The sequence below is a fragment of the Helianthus annuus genome, chromosome 4 (genome assembly GCF_002127325.2).
Source record: "Helianthus annuus cultivar XRQ/B chromosome 4, HanXRQr2.0-SUNRISE, whole genome shotgun sequence".
Classification (NCBI taxonomy): Eukaryota; Viridiplantae; Streptophyta; class Magnoliopsida; order Asterales; family Asteraceae; genus Helianthus; species Helianthus annuus.
Window position 1 is genome coordinate 180,943,956 of NC_035436.2, and position 26,511 is coordinate 180,970,466.

At 37.2% G+C, this 26,511-nt stretch overlaps 3 protein-coding genes across 3 annotated transcripts; 2 read left to right on the plus strand and 1 right to left on the minus strand.

Moving 5' to 3' along the window:
• The first annotated feature begins 571 nt into the window (after positions 1-571).
• Positions 572-2,980, plus strand: LOC110937379 (60S ribosomal protein L18a-2). The gene is made up of 4 exons (XM_022179790.2): positions 572-707; positions 853-968; positions 1,051-1,114; positions 2,471-2,980. Exons 1-4 carry the CDS (start codon positions 696-698, stop codon positions 2,810-2,812), a joined length of 534 nt encoding a protein of 177 aa, XP_022035482.1. The 5' UTR covers positions 572-695; the 3' UTR covers positions 2,813-2,980.
• Positions 2,981-5,592: 2,612 nt separating this feature from the next.
• On the plus strand, positions 5,593-6,413 carry LOC110937380 (eukaryotic translation initiation factor 1A). Its single transcript, XM_022179791.2, has 2 exons — positions 5,593-6,131; positions 6,224-6,413. The coding sequence occupies exon 1, from the start codon at positions 5,690-5,692 to the stop codon at positions 6,128-6,130; it is 441 nt and encodes a 146-aa protein (XP_022035483.1). The 5' UTR covers positions 5,593-5,689; the 3' UTR covers position 6,131; positions 6,224-6,413.
• A 13,051-nt stretch (positions 6,414-19,464) lies between these two features.
• Positions 19,465-21,500, minus strand: LOC110935108. The gene is made up of 3 exons (XM_022177675.2): positions 21,165-21,500; positions 20,648-21,000; positions 19,465-19,554 (listed from the first exon to the last, which is right to left on the minus strand). Exons 1-3 carry the CDS (start codon positions 21,346-21,348, stop codon positions 19,492-19,494), a joined length of 600 nt encoding a protein of 199 aa, XP_022033367.2. The 5' UTR covers positions 21,349-21,500; the 3' UTR covers positions 19,465-19,491.
• Positions 21,501-26,511: the final 5,011 nt, after the last annotated feature.

Here is a 26,511-nt window from a genome sequence, read left to right on the forward strand (position 1 = left end):
CTAAACTTCAACTCACTTCTTTAAAATTTTTATAAGATACTTGATGAACATCACCCCCAAATACCATCACTATTATCTCCATTACATTTTTGAATTTGATGTTTCATTCTCTTATATTATGTTGTGACGTCTATTTTACATATATGTGTTTTCAATTTTTTTTTTCAATACTCGGTTTAAAGATTAAAAATCAGTCGTTTTTATGGTGCAATTTTTATAAGAGAATAATATCATATGAAAAATTTATTAATGTTTTAAAAACCGGGGGTGGGATGATTGGAGGAGAGATAACCTATTGTCTTCGATAAACTATAATACCCCTAAAAAACCAACGTGCCTTCAATTTTTATCAATTCAACCCATTTTATCCAAACTCTTAGTTACTCAACAAATTAGATGATCAAAATTATCTCCTTAACATTCCTAAGTTAACTCATTTTTCTAGTATATCCTAACCATTAACATGTTATGTTAACTCGTATTCTCTTAATGAAAAAAAAAAAAAAAAACATTATTTGAATTTGTCTATAAAAAAGCTAACTTGGGCTTTACTGTATTTGTGTGGGCCGTTTGTTTGGGTCCAGTCCAGTCCAGTCCAAGATCTAGGGTTCTTCACTTATATACGAATCTATACGCCCTAAACCACTTCGTTAGCCACACCGCCGTCGCCGTTGAAGACCGATCCAGCCGGAAAAATGAGCTACAAGGTTTCTATCCTCTGTTCACTTATCTTAATTCTTCTATCACAATTCTAATTCATTCATTTACCATATCTTTTTCATCTAATATTCTCCGATTCAAGTTAGGGTTTCACCAAAATGATAAACGTAAGTTGTGTGTGTGTTGGTGCAGTTTCATCAGTTTCAGGTGGTCGGCAGAGCTCTACCTACGGAATCCGATGAGCAACCCAAGATCTATCGTATGAAGCTTTGGGCCACCAATGAAGTCCGTGCGAAGAGCAAGTTCTGGTTCGTTACTTATTGGTTTATAATAAATTTAATGTTTTACGTAGGTGGTGTTTGTGTTTGTTGATTTTGTTGTTGAAATTAGGTATTATTTGAGGAAGCTCAAGAAGGTCAAGAAGAGCAATGGTCAGATGCTTGCTATCAACGAGGTATAATTCTATTTTTTTGTTCATGTTATTTTAATTAATGTTATGTTATGTTATGTACATGTAGTAATTGGGTATTCAAATGTAAAACTTGTTAGAATTTTGTTACAAAAAGTTTTTTTTTTACTTTGTAGTTGCATTAGCTAGTGATTTTACTTGATTTTTTTTGCTGTAGTTTATCAATTCTTTCCTTTGTTTTTGTAGTTGCAATGTGTAAGTGGCTTATTGTTTTAGAGTTTGCTTGTTAATTTTAGGCAGATTGGATTTTTATAATTCACAATAATCCGAGCTTTTTCATTTTGTTGGTAAAATAGTCCCCCGTTATGCCGTTAAAAAACATAACTCAGTTAAGTTTTTTTTTTCTTCCAAATTGCAAACCGATGTTTTCCGGCTTTTGATCAGAATGAGGATACCAGTCGATCAATGTAAAACTTTTCTCGAAACAGTGTTCTAAACGACTTGATTTTTGTTAATTAGATGTTCAAACACCTGAATTGAAACACCGTTTTTGTCGTCTATTTATAAGCTTAAACTCTGCTATGTTTTTTTAACATAATGGAAAAGTTTGGATTAATGTGGGTAATTAACTGAGTTGGGATTATTATCGGCCAAAAAGAGCCGGATCGGCTTATTAAAATTCAATTTGCCTTATTTTATGAAGGAGCTAGTTGGTGCTATGTATAAAATTTAATCCCGCATTATACATTTTTGGTTTGAATATGGTACATAATATTCTGAAAGTGCTTCATTTATATAATTAACATTTTGTATTTACCAATTTGGTACACGGATGAAAGTCATCACGTATTTATACGTCTTTTTAGTCCTTTTTATGTTCAATAAGTTTGTTTTGATGTCAAGTTACAGATACTGATTTTAGTTTTTATTCATTGCAAATGATCATGCACATATTTGTCAATATTGGCTATAGCGCGCAACGTGGTGATGCGTCCATATGGTGCTAATCGTTTTTTTTTGCGACAATCGGCGACATTTCTTTTTAGATTTTTGTTTTATTTTCTGATAACTATAAATAGCGATGCTCTTTGTTTTTTTTTTGTTTCAAGATTAAAAAAAGCGTATTTAGATGATTGGTTATATCGTATTTTAGCTATTTTTGATGAATTATTATACATGTAAAATATTTATCAACTCTTTTGCTACTTCATCACTAAACATGGAATAGAGGTCGCTATTTCGTCGTTATCGCTATGTAGCACATTGGTAGCTTGTCACAATTTACAGCTATTCACTATTGACAACTATGGTTGGGCGTTGACATTTGTTTTACAGAGTTTTATTTTACATGGTTTGATTGTAGAAACACAAATCTCACTGTGTTTATTTATGTTTCTGTAGATTTTCGAGAAAAACCCCACAACTATCAAGAACTATGGCATTTGGTTGAGGTACCAGTCAAGGACCGGATACCACAACATGTACAAGGAGTACAGAGACACAACCCTGAATGGTTCTATCGAACAGATGTACACTGAGATGGCTTCCCGTCACAGAGTTCGCCACCACTGCATCCAGGTAATCAAAACCGCTACCATTCCCGCTAAGCTCTGCAAGAGGGAGTCAACTAAGCAGTTTCACAACTCCAAGATCAAGTTCCCGTTGGTGTTCAAGAAGGTTAGACCTCCAACCAGGAAGCTCAAGACCACATACAAGGCCTCAAGGCCTAACTTGTTTGTTTGAGTGACCTATATCTATGTTTGTTGCTGTCACAAGGGTTCAAGTTACTAGAAATTTTGATTTGTAGCGAAAACTTGCTTGTTATTTCTTTTTCTTGGATATTTTGCTGGTATTGGATATTTGAGTTTATGATGTTGCGTAGCAAATACTATTACTACTGGGTTTATTACATTATTTGCGTCTTTGTATTTGATCCCGTTGGGTTTTTTCCGATTACTAATGAACATCTAGATAACGTTATAGAGAATGTTTAAATAAATACAACAGTTAGGTAACTCCTATAAGCACATTCTGAGTAAAACCAAACCCTAAACAATTGGCTCATCGCATACCTCCACCAAATCATGCACACCATCGTAGAAGGCTACTCTTTACCTAACAAAACCCTTGAATAATTTGACTTTACTTTTGTTGTACTTGGCTTCGTCGATAAAAGGAGCTAGGCTCGACATACAATCAATCTCAACACGCAACAATCATTTTTCTCTTGGATCATTCCCTTGCCCTCCGAGTCAAAAATCCATTCAACCCTAGCATCCAACCAGGTTCCCAACTCGAGTTGTCCCATTACTCGCTCTAGCTAGCAATCTTAGAGGCATACACCACATGGCACCTCCTTACTCACTCTGTTAACCTTGAACTCAACATTCGTCAACAAACGGTGGTTTTTCAATTTATCGTCGAGGATCTATGAAATTTTTGAAATATGGAAGGAACATTAGGAATAAACGCACTATAAATTCTAAAAACGCATTAAACAATGTTTACTTACTACTCAATGGTGAAACTAACTACTTTTACTTTCATTACGAAAATGTTAGGTCGTAACATTCTTCATCAAGCAGATCTGACGATCAAAGAGTTGTTCTCGTTATTTAAACTGGTTATCAAATAGTAATCTTACAAAGGCATGTTTTCTTTATAATAATTAATAATAATTTAGAATATATTCAAATTCATAAGAAAACATAAAAAACATGTACGGTAACACCGCAATCCTCCTTGTGTAGTTTAATCGTAGATCACACTCGTAAAACACTACATATAAAAAAGGGGTAAGTTTGTAGAATAGTAACCAAGTTTCAAAAGTGTTCCAATTAGGTCACTCAAGTTTCAAAAGTGTTCCAATTAGGTCACTCAACATTCATTCTTTATTAAAATTAAGGGTTTTTTTCATCTATTTCATAGGTAACCGTGGTGATGTGGATTTTTGTTTCTTTTTTTCTATTTTATTTGATGCTAACGTCGAGTAATGACGTGGATTGTAACTTGTTATTTTTTTAATTTTTAATGTAATTAAATGGTTTTTATTTTTAATAAATATAATTTCATATATTAAAATAATTCGACCCTAGCATCTTATGCTCCATTTTTTTTCTTGACACGTGGAAAAAAAGACATGACTCGATTTGAATGTTAATTTATTTAATTGTGACAAAAACGACACCAGTGACCTAATTAGAACACTTTTAAAATTTGGTTACTATTTTGTGAAATTTTCCCTATAAAAACATATGTTAAATGTTAGCTTGACAAGGCCAACGGCCAAATATTCTTATTGTGAACAGTAAATACCTGATAACCATTTGTTGTGTGTCCTCAAGTCGTCGTCATCGTCATCATACTTAGCAAATCTCACCAATAGCAAAGAAAAGTAGGATTTGAGGAGGGTAAGATGTAGATAACCTTATCTCTATCCCGTAGGAATATAGAGACTGCTTCTAGTGAGACCCTCGGCTCGATAGTAGTTTTGCATCAAGCCTTGGACATAAGACACATAACACTCAGCAATCGGGACAAAGACCGATTAGTGCATGTACCAATTTGTCTTTCAGCTATCAACGCCACCACATGATGCATGATTAACCGTCCTCAAGTATATTATTATATTCATATTATAACCCACAAGTTGATTTTTTCCTAACATTTCATATAACCCGTTAACCTCTCTTTTACATTTTTTTAACATCTCATAGAAAATACAAACTAAAACAAAAAGATAATTTAGTCACGAGAGGGTAGGGCTGTAAACGAGCCGAGCTGAACCGAACCAGGGTGGGCTCAGGCTCGGCTCGTTTAAAAATCGAATCGAGCCGAACCGGCTCATTTTTCTTAACGAGCTCGAAAGTTGAGCTCGGGCTCGGCTCGTCAAAAGCTCGAGCCGACTCGTTTGTTTAAATAACTTTATATTTTTGTATTTTTTACACATAATGGTATACATAAAACCAAAAACAATAAATAAAACATTATTTAGACTAATAGAATAATAATTTTGGGCAAACTATAAATAAAACGAACAAAAAAAGATTCTATGTTACTTATTTAATATATATATTTTTAAATCAATATTACTATTAAGACTATAGCTTAACAATCGATTTCTTTCAATAAAAAATAACCATATTGCTAAATTAACAATATTTCTTATATATATTAGAATACACACACATAATTTGGGGTTTAATTTAAACGAGCCAACTAATGAGCGAGCCACAGATCGAACCTACCTTGGGCTTGGGCTCGGCTCGTTTACAAACCGAGCCAGCTCGTTTAAAACTGAGCTTTTGTCAAACTTTTTTCAAGCGAACTTCAAGCAAGCATCAAGCCACGGACTTCTTGAACAGCATTGCGGGAGAGGCTAATTTAAGCAAAACTGAAACACCCTAAATCCTAATACACCATTTCTCCAATAAACAAACCATAGGGACTACTCTCATACTTCTTACATTCCACAGGGACAAACCAGTAACTATAAAGCTATAAGTATAAACATCTATTACGGCAAGCGGCAATCTAACGGAGTTACGCAAAGTTAACAAACACCAAGAACTAGGGTTAGGGTTTCCATTTTCAAATTCCCAATTTTCTGCCGATCAAATCATGCCGAAGAACAAAGGAAAAGGAGGAAAGAATCGCAAGAGAGGTAAGAACGAAGCCGACGATGAAAAGCGTGAATTAGTCTTCAAAGAAGACGGTCAGGAATACGCACAGGTCCTCCGTATGCTCGGCAACGGCCGTTGCGAAGCCATGTGTATCGACGGCACAAAGCGCCTCTCTCACATCCGCGGTAAGATGCACAAGAAGGTATGGATTGCCGCTGGTGACATTATTCTAGTCGGTTTACGTGATTATCAGGATGACAAGGCTGACGTCATCCTCAAATACATGCCTGATGAGGCTAGACTGTTGAAGGCGTACGGTGAGTTGCCGGAGAATATTAGGCTGAATGAAGGGATTGCTGGTGGTGGAATTGATGAGGATGATGATAATGCTGGTGATGATTATATTGAGTTTGAAGATGAAGATATTGATAAGATTTAGGGTTTGTCATTTTTTTTTACAACTTTGTGTTTTTTTGTTTGTTTGTTGAGAGGAGGTGTTTAATTAATTGTTTTGTTTTTTTGGTTTGGACAGGGTTTGAAGGTGTGGTGGCTTGGATTTGTTATTCGAAATCGAGCTTGGAGAAAAGGAGAAAAAGGTATTGGTTAGGGTTTGTAGAACTTGAGGTCTTTGAATGTGATTTGGTTTTAGGTTATAAGTTATAAAGAAGTTTATGTGTAAGCTATTGAATTTTGAGGATTTATGCATAATCGTTTTTGAGTTTTCGGTAGTGTTATTTACTTGCGAATTCAATCTTGGTTTTAAAAAACCAGAGGCGCGACGGGGTCTAAACCCAAGGCGCAAAGAGCGAAGCGCAAAAGCGGTGGGCTTTTCGTACTCGAGGCGCAAGCTAATTATATATATATATATATATATATATATATATATATATATTTTATATATCCCGTAGGTTTTTAGCTTTCCATACCCAAAATATAGCTATAGGCAAGGTTTTTATATGGTTTTAGACTTTTAGCTGCATGTACAAGCCAAAATATCCAAGGTACAACAGTTAGATGCATAAAAACGCCTTGGGTACGAGAGGCGCGCGTCTCAGGCCAAAAAAGCCCTGAAAAATCCCCAAAAAAGTGCACCTTTTTGGCGCTTCTTGTAATTACTATAGACACAGAGCGAAAATGCCCTAGGGTATGCGCCTTGTTGTGCTTAAGCGCGCCTCAGGCGCGCTTTTTAAAACCAAGAATTCAATAATTGATGAACTGTTTTAAGCCAATCTTTGTTTGGATGACTGTGCTTGAGGTAATTACTTTGTGGAGTGTTTAATTGGATTCAATTTGTAGCAAGTGTGTTGCTCTATTATTTTTTTTTAACTCTGTTGTGTCGAAACACTGCTCGGCTACTAAGGGCAAACCTGGTGCACGAGGCTCCGCATGCGAGGGTGGGGGGTTTTCAGGCCATTGTGTCTGGCATCCTTAACCTGCATTTTTTCAAGACGTTGTTTCTAGGATCTGAACGTGTGACTTCTAGGTCACATGGCAGCAATCTTACGGTTGCTCCAAGGCTTCCGCTCTGCTAGTATAGACTGTTTAATGAATGTGTATAATACACCAAGTTCGGTTAAATTACTATGCGTACATATCTGTCATAGATAACATAGGCATGGAGGGAAATCTAGGATAAGGTCTATTCATCGACTCTTTCAGGATTACGATATGAGATTTTGTTTTGCGTTTGCTCTTTTTAAGCAAATCATTAGTGTCATAATCTTGCTAGCTAAACTGACTTATAGTCTCGGTCAAGGTGTGATAGTAGGTGTTTGTTTATCTGTGTCTAGTTAGAATACTTGATTGACCTTTAAATAAGCTACCCAGTACCCACATGAGATAGTATTGCATCTGGACAAGACTGGACTTGAATAAGAATGAATTATAAAGTTGAATGATAGATACCACAAGCTTGGCCCATTTATAGATAAATGTGTCACTTTGTATTTAAAATGGGTTGAGTGGGCCTGATGAAATGCTTGATGAGTTGATGAGATGCTTTGCATAGGATATGTGCTTAACGAATGGTTAATTGTATAAAGCAATTTGGTTATTGATCGGTTGACAGGCCTTCTTTTTTTGGGGTTGGTTTAATTGGATTTGATAGAAGTAAAATATTTCAATAGTTCAATTCACATATAATCCTAAATTTATAAACTCTGCCGATTTTTTGAACTAATGAGACCAACAATTGTCTCTGTATTTTTGTTTGGTTATTTTGGTACAGTTATTTTTGTTTAACTCACGATCGATTTTATTCGGTTATCAACTGTTACTGATCTAATCCAAAATCCAATTTTATTTTGATATCTTTATGTAAGAAGAATATGAAAGATTTTATTTAAATATGTCATGAAGTATTGGAGTTTTGATTGAAGCTTGCAAGTATGAGTTGTCGACTTTATGTTTGTAAATAAAGCCAGAAAACATTGTATTGTAAGAGTAAAGAGTGTTCGCCAAGCGTAAGAATGACATTTACGCAATCCAGGGCATAAACAATGTCATAAAGAATGCACTAACCCTTAGGTTTTTTTTTTTTTTTTTTTTTTTTTTTTTTTTTTGAGCACCAAGTAGCAGGTGGTGAATATTTTTGTTTCGTAATAGTAAACCTACACACCCACTAAATCTACTCCTTAATAGCGTAAGAATGTCATTTACGCAATCCAGGGCATAAACAATGTCATAAAGAATGCACTAAACCATTAGGTTTTTTTTTTTCCTTAGTTTTTGAGCACCAAGTAGCAGGTGGTGAATATTTTTGTTTCGTAATGGTAAACCTACACACCCACTAAATCTACTCCTTAATAGGGATGACAATTGGATGGGTTTGAGATGAGTTTAGGTAATCCTAACCCCACACCTGATTATAAAAGTTTGTCCCATACTCGGCACAAAACTCGTCCGGTATCTATTGGGTAATTAACTGCAGGTTTCGGGTATACTCGTAGTTTATTGAAAATACCTGTTGGGTAAGCCCTACCTAAAACCCGTCGGGTAACTATTAATCAATTACGATATGAATGTTATCAAATGATTACAAATAAATTGTATGCCAATTTGAAGACCAGTATGTAGTTTTGGCAAATCATGAAGATCAAATTGTAAATCATGAAAGATCAAGTTGTAATAATTTTGAAAGGTATTAAGAACATGTTTTCGAAGAACTAGGGCTATCGAGGTAGTAAATGAAGATTCGGTGCCAATAAAAGGAAATAATTCAAGGATATATCATATATATGCCATAGTTCAAATAATTAAATGAAAGAAATTATTTCGGTTATATAATTGGGTAAACAAGTATCCGTTATCACCCGGGCCGGGTAAACGGGTATATCACCAAATCTCATGATGACTTATACCCTTCATGTTATTTGTGAAAAATTAAACAATAATCCCATACACGGGCCTATACTTGTCCCAAATACTTCAAGTTTTAGGTTCAATTGCCATACCTACTAAATATTTGATTATAACATGGTCTACTTTTATACCATCGAGTGGACGTAGACAAAACTTCAAAATTTGATGACCTACGTTTTGTAAAATCTAACTTGATATATTTTTTCGTACCCAAGTCGAAACTGTTAGTCTAACACGCAACTGATTCCCCGCGCTTTGTAGCGGGCTTTCATTTGGTATCAGTTCGGTGTAGCAACCGAAAGAGATATGCCCAAGAGAACATCAACACGTTTTATACATATACGTATAAAAACGAATACAGGTACTGGTACCGATGTTGTTTGGCTAATATCGATTTGGTTATTGACTTCACTATGGCTTACAGTACGAAAAAAAACTCTATTGCGATACGTCGAGAAAACCATAACTAAAAATAATGTACTGGTACGATACGTTGAGAAAACCATAACTGAAAGTAATGTACAGGTACATATGGTTGAACGGTATCTGTTGCGTTCGTCACAGACTAAACAACAAGTAAGGTTTAGCTTTAAGATCAAAATCAAAATTTAAAAGAAAATGTTTTGTTTGCAACTTAGAGAAACATTTAAAGAAAGACCACCCATAATGGAAAAAGAGAAAAAGTGAGGCTGGTAATAGTTTAAGAACACATGTCAATCATAACTCTCAAGAAGATGCATCTGATGGTTATAATAGTACTGATGTGATGCGTGTTACAAGTTGTGACATGAAGGAGCAGTGGCCAGTGGGTGCTTGATTCAGGGGGTTCGTCCCACATGACACCTATGAAAACATTGATAAACACTACAAAATTGCAGGGATTGGTACAGTCATATTCAAGTTAAAGAATGACAGTCAAGTGGAAATACTCAATGTCAGGTATGTACCTAGCCTAAAGAGAAATTTATCGTCTCTTGGTACTTTTGAAAGAGAAAAAGCTAAGGTGATTAGAGGAGGGTCTTCAATGTTGTTAACTTGAACAAGAAAGGATAACAATGCGTATGTGCTAGATGGGAGTGTTATTAATGGGCGCCATTGGCTTCTGTTGCTGTTATAGATAAGAATGGTGATATGGATTGTCTATGGCATAAGAGATTAGGCCACATAAGCAGTTAAGGGTTGTAAGAGTTGAAAAAATAACAAGTACCAGGTGACATAAAAAGCTGTGATATAGGATTCTTGGAAACATGTATTATAGGCAAATACAAAAGAGTTAAGTTTGGGGTTGGTAAACATGTCACTAAGGGTATACTTGACTATATACACTCTAATTTGTTGGATCCTGCAAGGTTTGAATCTTTAGGAGGTGCTAGGTATTTCATGTCCATTACTGCCTTGGTGAGATCTTTCCTTGCTATAATTTTGTTTTTCCGTTTTCTGCATTTAGGCATTCTTGTTGCCGGGGTAGTTGGACCGGTTTGATTGATTGATTGGGACACAGGAAGGGTACATCCTGTTGCATTTAGGCATTCTTATTGCTGCTGATATATTCTGTGTTTCTTATTTGCTGTTTGTTATATTCTCTTGTTGATTACCTCTTGTTTGTTGAGTTGTTACTGTCTGTGATACTCGTGTCGGGTTTTTTGTGTTGGTATTTCTACTGGTTACCTGTTGTGTTATCTTATTAGGTGAACTTATTGTGTGAACTTATCTTATTCTGCTGTTACCTGCTGTTTACCTGTCGAGTTATCTTATTCTGCTGTCTACCTGTTGTGTTATTGTTTAGGCATTGCTCTTGATTGTATTTAGGTTTGTTTCCTTATTGTGTGAACTTACTTATAACTCCCTATTTGATCAGTATTTGTTGTGCGTGTGCCCTTTTTGGATTATCGGGTGAACTGTAGCAATCATAGACGGTAGATATCATGATTTTTCATTGAGATCGTGTTCGAGGACGAGGGGTGCAGGGAGGGGAAAAGAAAGGGGGTATAGTTTGCGCGTGGCTTCGTGGAATGTAGGAACCCTTAGTAGTAAGTTGTTGGAGATCATAGATACACTAAAAAGACGTAGGGTAGAGATAGCATGCCTTCAGGAGACTAGGTGGAAGGGACATAAGGGGGATGAGCGCAATGGGTACAAGTTGTTATATTCAGGGTCTGATGGGGTAAAGAATGGGGTAGGATTTTTAGTAGATATAAACTTGTATAAAAATGTGGTAGAGGTGATACGTTACAACGATAGGATCATGGTGCTGAGATTAGTACTAGGAGAGGAAGTGGTGACAGTTGTTTGCGCATATGCCCCACAAGTGGGATTAGGGGATCAAGAGAAAAGAGATTTTTGGGACTGCCTAGATGGAGTCGTGAGGGCCATACCTAGGGAGGAAAGAATTTTCATAGGAGGCGATTTTAATGGCCATATTGGTAGGCATAGTGATGGTTTTAGTGAGGTTCATGGGGGCTTTGGTTTTGGTGATAGGAACAACCCTGGTAGGGATTTGTTAGAGTTTGCGGTGGCCCACAACCTAGGTATTTTGAATTCTTTCTTTAAGAAGAGATAATCACAGTTGATTACTTTTAGCAGTTGCGGACGTAACACTCAGCTTGACTATATTTTGATGAGGATAGGAGATCGAAGGTGGTGGAGGGACTGCAAGGTTATACCAGGGGAGACAACAGTGACTCAACACCGTTTATTGGTGGCGGATATAGTCATGAGAGGAAAGCTGACCAAGGGAGAGAGGGTAATGCGACCTAGGGTTAGATGGGGTATGCTAAAGGGCGACAAAATCGAAGTGTTTAGAGATAAGGTACTCTCAATGACATCGCCTAGAATAGATGGGGACGCAAACCAAATGTGGGAGGACATGGCAAACACCATTACTAATGTGGCGAAGGAAACGCTAGGGGTTGTCAAAGGAAAGAGGTGTGGCCATAAGGAGTCATGGTGGTGGAATGAGGATGTGCATACTAAAATAAGGATTAAACAAGGGTGCTTTAGGGATCTTTTGAGGTGTACAGTCGAGGAGGATCAAGCGATTTTAAGGGATAGATATAAAGAGGCTAAGAGAGAGGCGAAGAAGGCAGTGTCAGAGGCGAAGAACGCAGCTTACAAGCAGATGTATGATCGACTGGAAACAAAGGAGGGGGAGCATGACATGTTCAAGATTGCAAAAGCTAGAGAGCGTAGAAGGCAAGACTTAGGAGCAGTGAAGTTTTTAAAGGGAGAGGACGGATGCGTGTTGGTCAAAGAACACGACATTAAGATGAGATGGCAAGTGTACTTCTACAATCTTTTCATTGACAGGAGGGATTACCAACAAGAAATTGAAGAAAATGATGATTCACCTACGGAAAGGCGGCTACGGAATAACGGCTACTGTCGGCGTATCACACGAGAGGAGGTGAGAACAAACCTTAGAAAGATGGGAAGGGCTAAGGCAGTTGGGCCAGGTAACATACCGATTGAGGTATGGAAATGCTTGGGAGAAGAAGGAGTACGTTGGGTAACTATTTTATTCAATCTTATTTTCAAATATGGGAAAATGCCAGATCAATGGAGGAATAGTGTAGTAGTACCTGTGTATAAGAACAAAGGGGACGCCCAATGTTGTGGGAATTATAGAGGGATTAAGTTGCTAGGGCACACTATGAAATTATGGGAGAGAATAATTGAGACGAGAATCCGAAGAGAAACCCAAGTCACGGTAAACCAATTTGGTTTTATGCCAGGGCGATCGACTACGGAAGCAATACATATTCTAAGGAGATTGATGGAGAAGTATAGGGAGAAGAAACGGGACCTACACATGGTGTTCATTGATCTTGAAAAGGCCTATGACAGTGTGCCACATAGACTGATTTGGGACAGTTTGGAGAGTAGAGGGGTTTCTGGGAAGTATATAGACTTAATTAGGGATATGTATGTTAGGACTGAGACTAGTGTCCGAGCACCTGTAGGGGATACTGATTCTTTCCCGGTGGAGGTAGGACTCCACCAAGGGTCCGCTTTGAGCCCTTTTCTATTTGCAGTTATCCTAGATGAGTTGACAAAGTTAATTCAGGGGGCTCTTCCGTGGTGCCTGATTTTTGCTGATGATATCGTGTTAGTTGCCGATAGTAAACAAAGCCTGAATGCGAGGTTAGAAGAGTGGCGAGCAGCTTTAGAAGGAAGAGGTTTAAAGATTAGTCGATCTAAGACTGAGTACTTGTATTGCGACTTTAGTGGAGTAGACAACGACGAGGACATTCAGATCACCATTGACAGTCATGCGGTACCGCAGGTGACTAAGTTCAAGTATCTAGGATCGTTTGTCCAGAGGGATGGGGAGATAGATAGTGACGTTACCCACCGCATCCAGGTCGGATGGTGTAGGTGGAGAGCTGCCACTGGGGTATTGTGCGATAGGAGGTTCCCAACAAAATTGAAAGGGAAATTTTATAGGGTTGCAATTAGACCTGCTATGTTATATGGAACTGAATGTTGGGCCATTAAGGAAGTACAGGCACGCAAGATGGAGGTAGCAGAGATGAGAATGCTAAGATGGATGTGTGGCCACACAAGGTTAGACCAGATAAGAAATGATGTTTTTAGGGAAATGTTAGAAGTAGCTAGTATATCAGATAAGATAAAGGAGGGAAGATTGAGATGGTTTGGGCATGTGAAGAGGAGGCAGACGATAGAACCAGTTAGAGTGGTTGAAACCCTCGAGGTGGAGGGGAGGAGGAGTAGAGGCAGACCCAAAATTACTTGGGATGAGCGGGTTAGGCAGGATTTGCAAAAATTGCACCTCTCTGAGAGCATGGTTCATGTAGGAGCTCGTGGAGACGTAGGATTAAGGTTAAAGATTTCTAGGAGAGGGTACAATTGTGTTTTTAGGTGTAGTGTATGGGCGTACACAAGTAACTATGTGTATAGGATGTTTTGTACAGTTGTGTTTCTAGGTGTAGTGTATGGTCGTAGATATGTAACTATGTGTATAGGCTGTTTTGTGTTGTCATATTTGTTCTGTTCTACCATGCACTATTTTCGCAACTCATACTACATTGGTAGCTTCATACACACACACACACCTCATGCTCTATTTATTTCTTTCCTGGGTGTTTTGGAGCCGAGGGTCTCTCTGGAAGCAGCCTCTCTATCCTTAGGGGTAGAGGTAAGGTGTGCCTACATCCCACCCTCCCCAGACCCTACAAATAGCTTTGCTATATGTGGGATTTTACTGGGTATGATTGATTGATTGATATTGATGACTTCTCAAGAAGCGTTTGGGTGTTTGTTATCAAACATAAGAATGATGTATTTTAGAAGTTTAGAGATTGGAAGGCATTCGTAGAAAATCACACTGCAGGAGAATAAAGGAATTAAGAACATATAACGGGTTGGAATACTGCAATAAAGAGTTTGATCAGTTTTGCAAGGAAAATGGTATTGCTAGACAGTTAACGATGCCAAGAACTCCCAAGCAAAATGGCTTAGCGGAAAGAATGAACAGACTTAAAACGGTTAAGGTGTATGAGATTAAGCTCAGGGTTTTCTAAGTGTTTTTAGGGATTGTATCTATAACTGCTTATTTGATATACAGAACACCTTCTAAGGGCATAGGTATGAAAACACCTATGGAAATGTGGATAGGACTGAAAACTTGAAGGTATTTGGTTTAGTGTATGCTCATGTTAGTCAAGGCAAGTTGGATTCTAGAGCCTATAAATGCATTCTGTTAGGATGTATCAGGAAGGTGTGAAAGGATATAGGCTCTGGAAGCTAGAAGGTGACAGACCCAAGATTATAAAAAAACAGAAATGTAGAAGTAAGGGAAGACATCTTGTATAAGGATGTAACTGGTAACGATGTACCATGCATGATAGATAATGCAGTGGTTCTTCACAAGTCACACAGTTATAGTCTGCCTAGGAAGCACTATGGTTAAAAGGATTGATCACTGAGTTGAGATTTGCTAACGTGAATGTAGTGGTTCATTGTGATAATTAGGGGGATGTGCAGTTGGTCAAGAACAATGTCTTCCATGAGAGGACTACACATATAAATGTGAGATTACATTTTGTTAGGATATTGTAAGTGCAACGAAAGTGTTGGTAAAGGATATTGACACAAAAGAAAACTTTGGAGACATGCTGACTAAATCTCTGCGTGGAAGGAAGTTTGATTTCTGTATTGCTAGTTTAGAATTTGGTTAAAGTCATGATTTTGGCTTTAAGGTGGAGATTGATGATGTTTAAAGTCAAAATAAGGAGTTTTTAGAAGTTAAAGGGTGTCCTTGCTTATTACTCATAAGTGCAGGGGTTGTTAGTTGTAATATTCCTATTTTTGTCATATAAGAATTATAGGTTTGGCTAAATTTATTAACCACTAGTAACTAGTTATTTTTAATATAATTATTCAACCCAAATAATTTAAACACTATTTTATATAGTTGGTTGAAATATTATATTAATTAATTGGCCTGAATATAGGTGACCTTTCTAAATAAAACTTAAGTATATAAAAGCTTATTATTAGACAGGTAGATTACAGGTAAGTCAAATGTTAGAAATATGAAGTACCTAGACGGGCCTAGAAACCGTTTAATAACTAAATTATAAAAATACATTACATTTGAACCTGCTCCGTTTTTAATGAAACTTGGTTCAAAAAGTAGATAAAATTATTCTAGTTCTAATGACATGTACATTATTTTATAAGACGTCATATTCTAGAAGTTATAAGCGCCAAATAAGTGAACCAGTTGAATTAATTATAATATATAAATTAATAAAATAATAATAATAATAATAATAATAATAATAATAAAAAATCAAAACTTACGTATATAATAAACCTAAACCATTTAATTATTCAAAGTTACATGTAGTTAGAAATTAATTAAATATATAGAAACTAACTTCTTTATGAAGGAAAAGAAGATGTATATGAAAATATGATGGTGGACTACACATCTGACACGTAGAAACTAAAATGAAAGCTGGCACAAATAGGATGCATATACATGTATTCTTTTGTAGTATAAATAGGATTTCACCATTTCAATATTTTCCCTGACATCCATCGCACTCTTTCCTATATCTCTCTAAATTCTAGCTTTTTATTATTTATTTTTATTCCACTAATAATAATAAAGCCCTGCTTCGTTTTAAGTGTTTTAACTCCCGGTCACCGCTACCCTTTCCGATTGATCTGAGCCTCATAATTTATGTCAGGGCTCTGCCCGACTAAGTTGTTGGGATTCTATCTCGGGACTTCGGGACAAGGTTGAATTAGGGGTATTATACTTAACACGAATGCCTTATATATTTTTAATAGCTTAGAAATTATACCCAAAATTTATACCAAGAGATTTTCTAGTTGAACCCTAAAGTTACACAGTGGGTCCATTCTCTTTTCTTACCGTTTTATTCTATTTTTGTGATTTACCCAAAACTATTATTTATTATTCTATTTTGTAAACAACTCTCATCAAAAGTCATGCCTATTATTTTATTTACCCAATAGGAAACCCTAGTTGAGACATCCAAGTAATCCTGCACCACTCCTAAAATTTTCAGAACAATCAGAATCAGGATCAGGGCCCCTAAAACTCAGAGGGGGTATTCCCTACTCGATGATTATCCATATGATTTGCTGTCCAAATTAAAATTATGATTTGTATCGACTCAGCAAGCCTACCCAGGAATGTGGCAACCCTATGACGAAACGTGGGCCGTCGCGTCACGCGGCGCCCCCTAGGGGACCCCTCGCGTCACGCGAGGAGGTCAAACTTCAGCTATAAATAGAGAGGGGGTCGAGCAGTTTAGGAGTGTCAATCAAAATTCTCAAAAAACGAAATTAGACTACTCTAATTAGTAAAATACACCCACAATCCTGAAACGCTGCTACGATACAGGGTATTAACTCGATCGCTGCTACGATTCAATATCCGATCGACAGAAACTATGCGACAAGATGTTTAAGTGTTATCCTTTGTCATTAGTCGTGATTCCGACATGATGTTTTAGTACCACCCGAACTCGGGGAATACTTTATCATTCGTTGTGAATCCGATGGATGTTTAAGTGATTGCACCTTGTCATTCGTTGTGAGGGTTTTAATCTCGTGAGTTATCGTAAATGCTGTATTAGTTACTTACCTAGTTCGTGTGCACTAGGTTACAAAGCTAATCAATAGACTAAGCTCTGCCTGTATAAATCTGCAATATATCAAGGCTTATCTGTAGACTTTGCCTGTGTGAATCTGCATGCTTATAATGTAACAACTGCCACTAAAATCAATAATTAGGACAATAATTAGTCAATAAGAAAAACCCTAATTGAGACACCCAATTAATTCTGCACTAGCCCTAAAATTTTCAGAATGATCGGAATCAGGATCAGGGCCCCTAAAACTCGAGGGGGCAAACACTAGTTGATAATAATCCAAAATAAGACGTTGCTAGCAGCTGATTGGTTAAATCTTTGAGTCACCCAAGCTACAACCGAGTCTAGGCAGCCTATGAATTAGACTGCTTAGCTTACGGACCGTAAGGAGGTTAGGCATACGGTCCGTAAGCAGGTCTCAAAAATTAGTATAAATAGCTGACCTTGGCATTAGAACTCTGGTGTTAAAACGTTGCACAAACCTTCTGTGAACGTTGAGTTATTCCGAAATCAGTCTAAACACACACACACGATCACGAGGTGCTGCCGCAATCAGGGTAATAACTCGATCGCTATTACGATTCAACGTCCGATCGATTATAACTATCCAACGATTGTCCGAGTGCTGCTCAAATTGAGTTTGTACTTTGTTATTCATTGTGATTTCAACTTGAATGTTTGAGTGCTGTTCGAATTCGGACTATGCTCTGTCATTCGTTGTGAATCCATTGAATTGTTAAGTATCGCACTTGATAATAGTTGTGAAGGTTTAATCTCGTGAATTGACGTAACTGCTGAATTAGTTACTAATCCCGTTTGTGTGTGCATTGTTATTTAAATTAGGTTAGCAGGTTAATCAGTAAAGCTTATACTCTGCTCGTAAATCTGCAATGTGAGTCATTCCTCTTTTATAAACTCTTTTCTCACAGTTTGTGAGTCATTCTCTTTTTATCAACTGTTTTACAAAACTCCAAGTTATTTTCAAAGTTATAGTTACAGTGATTAAGTCTATGTAATCACCAAGTTACAGCCGGTATGTGGGGTTTTGTATACATTACTTGTTTCCCGTCACACTTGGACAAACGGGTGGCCAAGGGGTGATCTGACCACAGTCACAGATGTCACACCCCGAAAAATCAGAGCTTGGCGTGACTGGACCGATATCTTCATTGCACAGCGGAAGCAAATAAGCTAAGACTTTTAGAAATTGAACGCCGCTAAGTACTCAAATTCCCATGGGTTCTCCTATTCCAACCGTGCCATATCTTTGAAAAGTAACCTGAGAAAGAACATGCGAAAAAGTCAACATAAAGTTGAGCGAGTTCATAGTTTGCTTTGAAAAGATTTAAAATAAATCTTTTTGATAACCGGTTTTAAAGTTGTTGAGAAAATATAGTGAAATTATTTTCTTGGCATGATATATGAAAAACTGTGAGTCTAGCCCACAATAGTCTTTGTGCATTGCACGAGAGAGAATGGGCCGAGCCCAAACGAACCTTTGTAAGCAGGATCAGCGCGTCCTCTTACTTAGGTATAATTTGAAAAACGTTACCAAAGTTTGTAAATCCATGTATTTGTGAGTTTACATCAAATGAATCTTAAAAACATTTGAAAGTTCAGTTTATAAGTAGGTATGTAATGCGTCTATGAACATGTTGATCATTAATGTGTAGCTAAGACATTAATATGTGTGCCGACATAGGAAGCACTCAACCCGGTAGACGATTTAAGTGTCGATTCACTTCGACAGGGACACAAAAGCACTCTAAGTGGCCGCACAAGGACCGTGAGTGGGGCTCGCCCGTACCCGATAGATCTACCCCCTGTTCCGTGGTCCTTAAAAGGATTAATGGTGCCTAAGTTAGCGCCTATTCGCACGTGATCCAAGAGTTCATTCCAAAGCTTAATCATACCCTAGTTAATATGTATTTCAAAAGAAAAGGGGGACATAAACCCATTGGGTTGTCTCGTTGTTCGTACGCAGAACAACCCAGTCCCGTTGTAGTAACTAGGACATTCCTGTCACTAGTCATGAAAATCATGCACGTTTGTGAAAATACGCGTTTGTTTTGTAAAACCGGTATGTTTAGTATAAACCGTTCGTAAACCATTTGAGTTCCTTGAAATCCATTCGCAATATGGTTTAGAAATATGAGTTTTCGTTCAACTAAAAGTTGTTTATTTTTGCAAAACTTGCATGTCTTTCCACCCCCAAAAACTTTTATAAAAATGTAAAACAGTAAAAAGTGGGGGCTATGAACTCACCTTGACGTTCCTGTGCAAAGCTAGCCTAGCGTGATTCCGTGATGTCATTCCATGAAAGTGAACTCGCTAGCGTGCAAATAAAGCATTCCTAATCAAGGAATAATTATGAGTTTCCTAATAAACCGACGTAGTTAAACTACGTGTCCGAGCTCTACCGAATCGTTAACTAAACGACTCTAAGGTAGGGTTACCTTGGCTTAGAATTACCATTCTATGGTTATTTGATCCCGTTTATAGTTGGGATAGAACTAAGTCTCAAGATCGACTTAGTTTTTAAGTGATTAAGATATATATTTATGTATATTTAAATATAAATATATACTTGCGATGTCGTGTTGGTCGTCGAGAATTAGAAATACGTATACGGATATGGGAGTGTCTTGTTGTGTCGTATATGATACGGTAATATACCGTTGTAGTTTTCGTAGGATGGAAATGGATAGATGTATATACATATATATATATATATAAATATATATTCGAAACTCGACGTTTGAAATGAATATAATCGACTATACTCATTTTATAAAAATATTCGTATTCTAGACGATTAAAATAAATATAACTAATTATATTTATTTTGTATGATTTTTCGAATATTAGATGTTTGAAGTATAACTTACGAATTTCATCGTTTGAAATAAATATAAAACATTATATTTATTTTTATAAAAGTATACGAAGTACGTTGTTTGAAATAAATATAACTAATGATACTTATGTCGTGAAAGCATTCGAGTTTCAATGCGTTTTGAAAATACATATAAATTTTCGAGTTTCGTTGATTGGTATTTCGTGTGTGTGTCAAAATGTTATAGTTTCGTTTTATAACTCGTAAAACATCGCCAAATAAATATACTTCTATATTTATTCTAAGAAAAACTTGTATCTCGATAAGTGTCGTCTTTAAGATTTAAATATGTTTCGTAATCCGGGTTTTTAACGGAAAATGGACAGAGTTTCCTCTGTTTTTTTGGATAACCTCGACATCCAATGTGTCGATATTTTAAATCAAAACGCAACAACAATTCAATCAAGCCCTATATGTATATGATTTTCGCCAAAATACGCCAAAAATTAAATGTATATAATAACTAAATAAAGGATGGTTCGAGCTCGGTCGCGTAACCTAAAAATCTACGAATCTATATATAAAGTTTAACGCATTGTTAAAACTTTACCGGGTCCTGAGTTGACCGCCTTTGACCCGACAGTTGACTGTCGTTGACTAAAGTTTGCCCGATTGACGCGTTGACCCGAAACCCGAACCGAAACCAGTTGACCCATTCGAACCAGTCTTGAACCATAACCGAAACGAGTTGAACCGTAATCGAATCGGGGCTGACTTGTTGACCCGACTTGACTAGTTTGACCGCCGTTGACTTCGTTGACCGTCTGTTGACCCGAGTTGACTCGGGTGTTGACCGAGTCGAAACAAAATCCGAACCAACTCTGTTGAGGTGTTGAACTCGAACCAGAAACCGTGCTGATGATGCACCAAACCGAACCCATCGAACCGTAATAACCACCATGACTGTCGGTTGTCGTTACAAGCACCACCGTCAGCACCAATATCATCACAGTAGTGGTAACATCACCGGAAACAAGCGAAAGAAACAAAAGTTAAGTAAAAAAAAGTAGAATACTAACAGATCCCCGATCTGCAGTCGAGATGAAGGACCAGGGGACCAAACTTACCGGAGCCTTTGATATGAGCCGCCTGATCCGTCACTAAATTCCGCCGCCGCCGCTGAATCGCGGCTGTAGCCGCCCTGCACCACCGCGGAGGGGTGGCGGCTCCTCCTTCGCGCCTCCATCTTCTATCACAGCCATCATCATCATCATCATCATCGTTGTCACATGAGAGTTGCAGGCGAACCATCGCCGGAAAACGACCAGCAACGGCGACCCGAGAGAGATCGAGAGGGGGGATGAGGGGTGTTCGTCACCGGAGGTTTGTTCACAAGAGAGAAGGGGTTTGAGTTTTGAGTTTTGGAAATTTTGAAATGCCAGTTCTTGGAGTTTTTTATGGTCAAAATAGGTTTTAGAGATTTTTTTCTTTTTTCATATAGCTGACCATACCTCATAAATGCTTGGCCAATTCAACAAGAAAAGAAAACATGATTTTGAGACAAAGCCACGTGATGTGCACTGCCATAAAAGTTGGTATTTTTTTTATATATCTTTTTTTTACTTCCATTCATCTAATTAATTCACCTACATCTCCAATTTTTTTATATGAATGTAGACAATTTAAGTGTGTATATATTAATGTAAGTGTATATGTATAGGTTACAAGTTTACTTATATACACACATATTTAAGATGTATAGTGTACGTTCGGGTTTTCTATGTAGGAGCTATACATGATAATTAATTTTTGGGGTCTCGCAAATAACTGCGTAAACTAGTTGGGTATTTGATATGTGCGAGCGTATACCGCATATGCGAGTTGTCTGATGTCGCCCACCTAAATAATAATAATTTCATTGTTTTCACGCTTTAAATATTTATTTAGTTTAAGCCGTTCGCGTAACGTGAATCAAGTAGACGCTCCTAGGCTTTCCAAGGGCCTAATTAAGTTAATTTACGTCTAATTACGCTACTTATGATTGTATTACTGTTCATTATGCACGTAATTAAAACTCGGAAATTACCGGTTGTCACATTCTCCCCCTGTTGCAGAAATTTCGTCCTCGAAATTTAGTCTATGTTATCTCCTCAGAGTTGTGTTATTCGCAGGTAAGTCCAAATAATACCAAAGTGAATGATCGCGTAATCAAGTCAAGACTTATTCAGATTACGTGAGTGTAAGGACATTTTGCATCAATGAGAACCCAACAGTTCAACTAAGTTTGTTCCAGAAATCGATGTCGAGTGAACGGAGCGTAGTGATGCTGTCACCAATGTGACCAAGTTTACGGGGTTCAACAAAATAGGAATTTCGACCAATAGAATTTCAAATGAACGTTCACAACATGCAAATCAATTTTTGAAACAATAGAATTCACTAACAACGGAAACTTTCGTTGGTTGTTGTATGATTGAAACTTGAATCAACAAGCTCAAATGGATAGTATCATGAAATGATTTGTCAACTATAGGACCAATAAATGAATAAGATAAAATCAACGTGTTGACATTGTTGAGTTGCAAGGATACACCGAAATGAAATATAACCGAACCTGGTGTATCATCGTCTTAATACATAGTTGTATTAAGACTACTTAAATGGTGTGTCAAACGAAAAGCATATATAGTTTCGCATGAGACGGCTGATCGTGATTAGCACAAGCTACAAGTTTATACCGACGCCACAAGGTGTCGTAGTGAATAAGACAATTCAATAATAGCGGTGATCGAACAAATATCACCTGTGTTTTGCATGAAACGCTCGATAATGATTAGCCCAAGCTACAAGTTTATACCGACACCACAAGGTGTCCTAGTGATTGAAATAATTCAATAATAGTGGTGATCGAACAAGTATTACCTATGTTTGAAATCAAATGAAGGTTCAACGAAGTAAATCCGAATGTTTGTTTCAAACAAATCTCATAGGATTTTCGATTGAAAATTAAACAGATAAATAATGTTTTCGAGCGAAGATGAAAAACAATGAATATCACAAATGTTTGCTCGATGGCGAAAGAACCGTTAAGAGGTACACCGAAATATGACATGAACTTGTGTACCATTATCTTAACACACGATTGTATTAAGACTGCTTTAGTATGATAAATCGATAAAGCGGATTTAATACAAATAAACAAATAAATAATTAAATCCGTGCATGATGTGAGCAACGAGATTAGCGCAAGCTTCAAACTTGTGAAAAAAAACGTCACCACAAGGTGATCGTGATCAAAGAAACGATTCAATGAAGTCGAAGACCAAACAAGCCTGATATGGTTCAAAGCAAATGAAGTGCTTGTTGGGATTATTTCGAATATGATGGCCTCAATCCATCATATGGAATCTTAAATCGAATATATATTACGAGCAAGTTCGATCAATTGAACTTGGTTGAAACACAATCCAACAATGAATTCATGTATCAATAATAAAGTTCGAGATGGTTACAACGAAAAACCATGTATGCCACTCAAAGAAGATGAGTTTTCCAAGAAATCCGTTGACTCGATATCAAGGAGTCAACATTTTGCAATAATACGAGCCATATAGATCAAAATGCAAAGATTGAGTATAGCGAAATAGTATATGAGAAGTTGACAAAACAACCATTCAAAGTGAAACCACATTCGTAACAAACGACGCATGTCTAACATATGAATTTTTCAAGAAATGAAGCAAACGAGTGTTCGCTATAATGAAAGAAGTTATCGTGATGCAATGACCAATTAGAGGAGTAGAGTTGTAAAAATCTACTCATTAGATGCAAAAGTAGAAATTTCAAATAAAGGAAATTTAAGGACTTTACCTAGGGTTTCATGTGACGACCAGTTGTTAGGTGACATTACCATGGAATGTCGAACATAGCATATTCGCCATAAATGAAATAGGGGGAATGCGAAGGCATGTGACTTCTTTTGTAGCGCCAACAACTGTGAGTCTCTTTAGACTAAGTACCAGCTGTTGTGAAATCTTGTTCTAGCGTACCTCAGCGAGATTCGTGTCGTTTTCCGGATCACGTGGCAAAGTGCCGCATTGCAGTCGATAGTTCTCCCGCTGCCGGGATTAGCGTCGTTGCTATCGTGCCCAATCATGTTTTCTCAAGGCCTTGTCTCGAAAGTCATGTGTGATATACTTCGACGTCCGCTGACGTATAGTTTAAGTTTCATGTATACTTGTGCACTAGCGTTTCGTTCCGCGTAGAATGTGATGTGCTCCGACATCCTTTGACGTATAATTTGAGTTTCCTGTATTCCTGTGCACTAGTGTTTCGTTCCGCGTAGGTTACCTGCTCGGGTAAGTAAAATAGCATAGACGACAAAATATAATGGTGTTTGCTCGAGTTAATAGTCGCAGTTCCTACGTAATGACCTTTAATGGATTTTGACATAAATTCTCCAAAGGTCCTAGACACATGTTATCAAACCCTCAAGGTTTTGCTTACAGTATGTAATCGTTTCGTGTATCGTGTATCGACACAACATTTGTATATGTTTAAAATCAAAACAGTTGACTCATTGTTCTTGGCAACGGTTGGAACCCACATTCGAGTCTTAGGCGTTCTGTACGTGTTCAAGCCTTAATAATCTAAGTCCCCAAAGGAAAGTGAGGTTAGAGCCTAGGTATCTCTACAGAAACCTAATTCGCTGAAACCTATAGCTCTGATACCAATCTGTCACACCCCGAAAAATCAGAGCTTGGCGTGACTGGACCGGTATCTTCATTGCACAGCGGAAGCAAATAAGCTAAGACTTTTAGAAATTGAACGCCGCTAAGTACTCAAATTCCCATGGGTTCTCCTATTCCAACCGTGCCATATCTTTGAAAAGTAACCTGAGAAAGAACATGCGAAAAAGTCAACATAAAGTTGAGCGAGTTCATAGTTTGCTTTGAAAAGATTTAAAATAAATCTTTTTGATAACCGGTTTTAAAGTTGTTGAGAAAATATAGTGAAATTATTTTCTTGGCATGATATATGAAAAACTGTAAGTCTAGCCCACAATAATCTTTGTGCATTGCACGAGAGAGAATGGGCCGAGCCCAAACGAACCTTTGTAAGCAGGATCAGCGCGTCCTCTTACTTAGGTATAATTTGAAAAACGTTACCAAAGTTTGTAAATCCATGTATTTGTGAGTTTACATCAAATGAATCTTAAAAACATTTGAAAGTTCAGTTTATAAGTAGGTATGTAATGCGTCTATGAACATGTTGATCATTAATGTGTAGCTAAGACATTAATATGTGTGCCGACATAGGAAGCACTCAACCCGGTAGACGATTTAAGTGTCGATTCACTTCGACAGGGACACAAAAGCACTCTAAGTGGCCGCACAAGGACCGTGAGTGGGGCTCGCCCGTACCCGATAGATCTACCCCCTGTTCCGTGGTCCTTAAAAGGATTAATGGTGCCTAAGTTAGCGCCTATTCGCACGTGATCCAAGAGTTCATTCCAAAGCTTAATCATACCCTAGTTAATATGTATTTCAAAAGAAAAGGGGGACATAAACCCATTGGGTTGTCTCGTTGTTCGTACGCAGAACAACCCAGTCCCGTTGTAGTAACTAGGACATTCCTGTCACTAGTCATGAAAATCATGCACGTTTGTGAAAATACGCGTTTGTTTTGTAAAACCGGTATGTTTAGTATAAACCGTTCGTAAACCATTTGAGTTCCTTGAAATCCATTCGCAATATGGTTTAGAAATATGAGTTTTCGTTCAACTAAAAGTTGTTTATTTTTGCAAAACTTGCATGTCTTTCCACCCCCAAAAACTTTTATAAAAATGTAAAACAGTAAAAAGTGGGGGCTATGAACTCACCTTGACGTTCCTGTGCAAAGCTAGCCTAGCGTGATTCCGTGATGTCATTCCATGAAAGTGAACTCGCTAGCGTGCAAATAAAGCATTCCTAATCAAGGAATAATTATGAGTTTCCTAATAAACCGACGTAGTTAAACTACGTGTCCGAGCTCTACCGAATCGTTAACTAAACGACTCTAAGGTAGGGTTACCTTGGCTTAGAATTACCATTCTATGGTTATTTGATCCCGTTTATAGTTGGGATAGAACTAAGTCTCAAGATCGACTTAGTTTTTAAGTGATTAAGATATATATTTATGTATATTTAAATATAAATATATACTTGCGATGTCGTGTTGGTCGTCGAGAATTAGAAATACGTATACGGATATGGGAGTGTCTTGTTGTGTCGTATATGATACGGTAATATACCGTTGTAGTTTTCGTAGGATGGAAATGGATAGATGTATATACATATATATCTATATATATATATATATATATATATATATATATTCGAAACTCGACGTTTGAAATGAATATAATCGACTATACTCATTTTATAAAAATATTCGTATTCTAGACGATTAAAATAAATATAACTAATTATATTT

Excerpts from the sequence above, each read along its gene's own strand:
- LOC110937379 (XM_022179790.2), top strand. Across the intron at positions 969-1,050 it reads CGTGCGAAGAGCAAGTTCTG|GTATTATTTGAGGAAGCTCA; the intron begins GTTCGTTACTTA and ends TGTTGAAATTAG. Across the intron at positions 1,115-2,470 it reads AGATGCTTGCTATCAACGAG|ATTTTCGAGAAAAACCCCAC; the intron begins GTATAATTCTAT and ends ATGTTTCTGTAG.
- LOC110937380 (XM_022179791.2), top strand. The coding sequence starts at position 5,690 with ATGCCGAAGAACAAAGGAAAAGGAGGAAAGAATCGCAAGAGAGGTAAG.
- LOC110935108 (XM_022177675.2), bottom strand. The coding sequence starts at position 21,348 with ATGGTTCGCCTGCAACTCTCATGTGACAACGATGATGATGATGATGAT. Across the intron at positions 21,001-21,164 it reads GGCTCATATCAAAGGCTCCG|TCATGGTGGTTATTACGGTT; the intron begins GTAAGTTTGGTC and ends GACAACCGACAG. Across the intron at positions 19,555-20,647 it reads GGCGGTCAACTCAGGACCCG|GAATGCTTTATTTGCACGCT; the intron begins GTAAAGTTTTAA and ends TTCCTTGATTAG.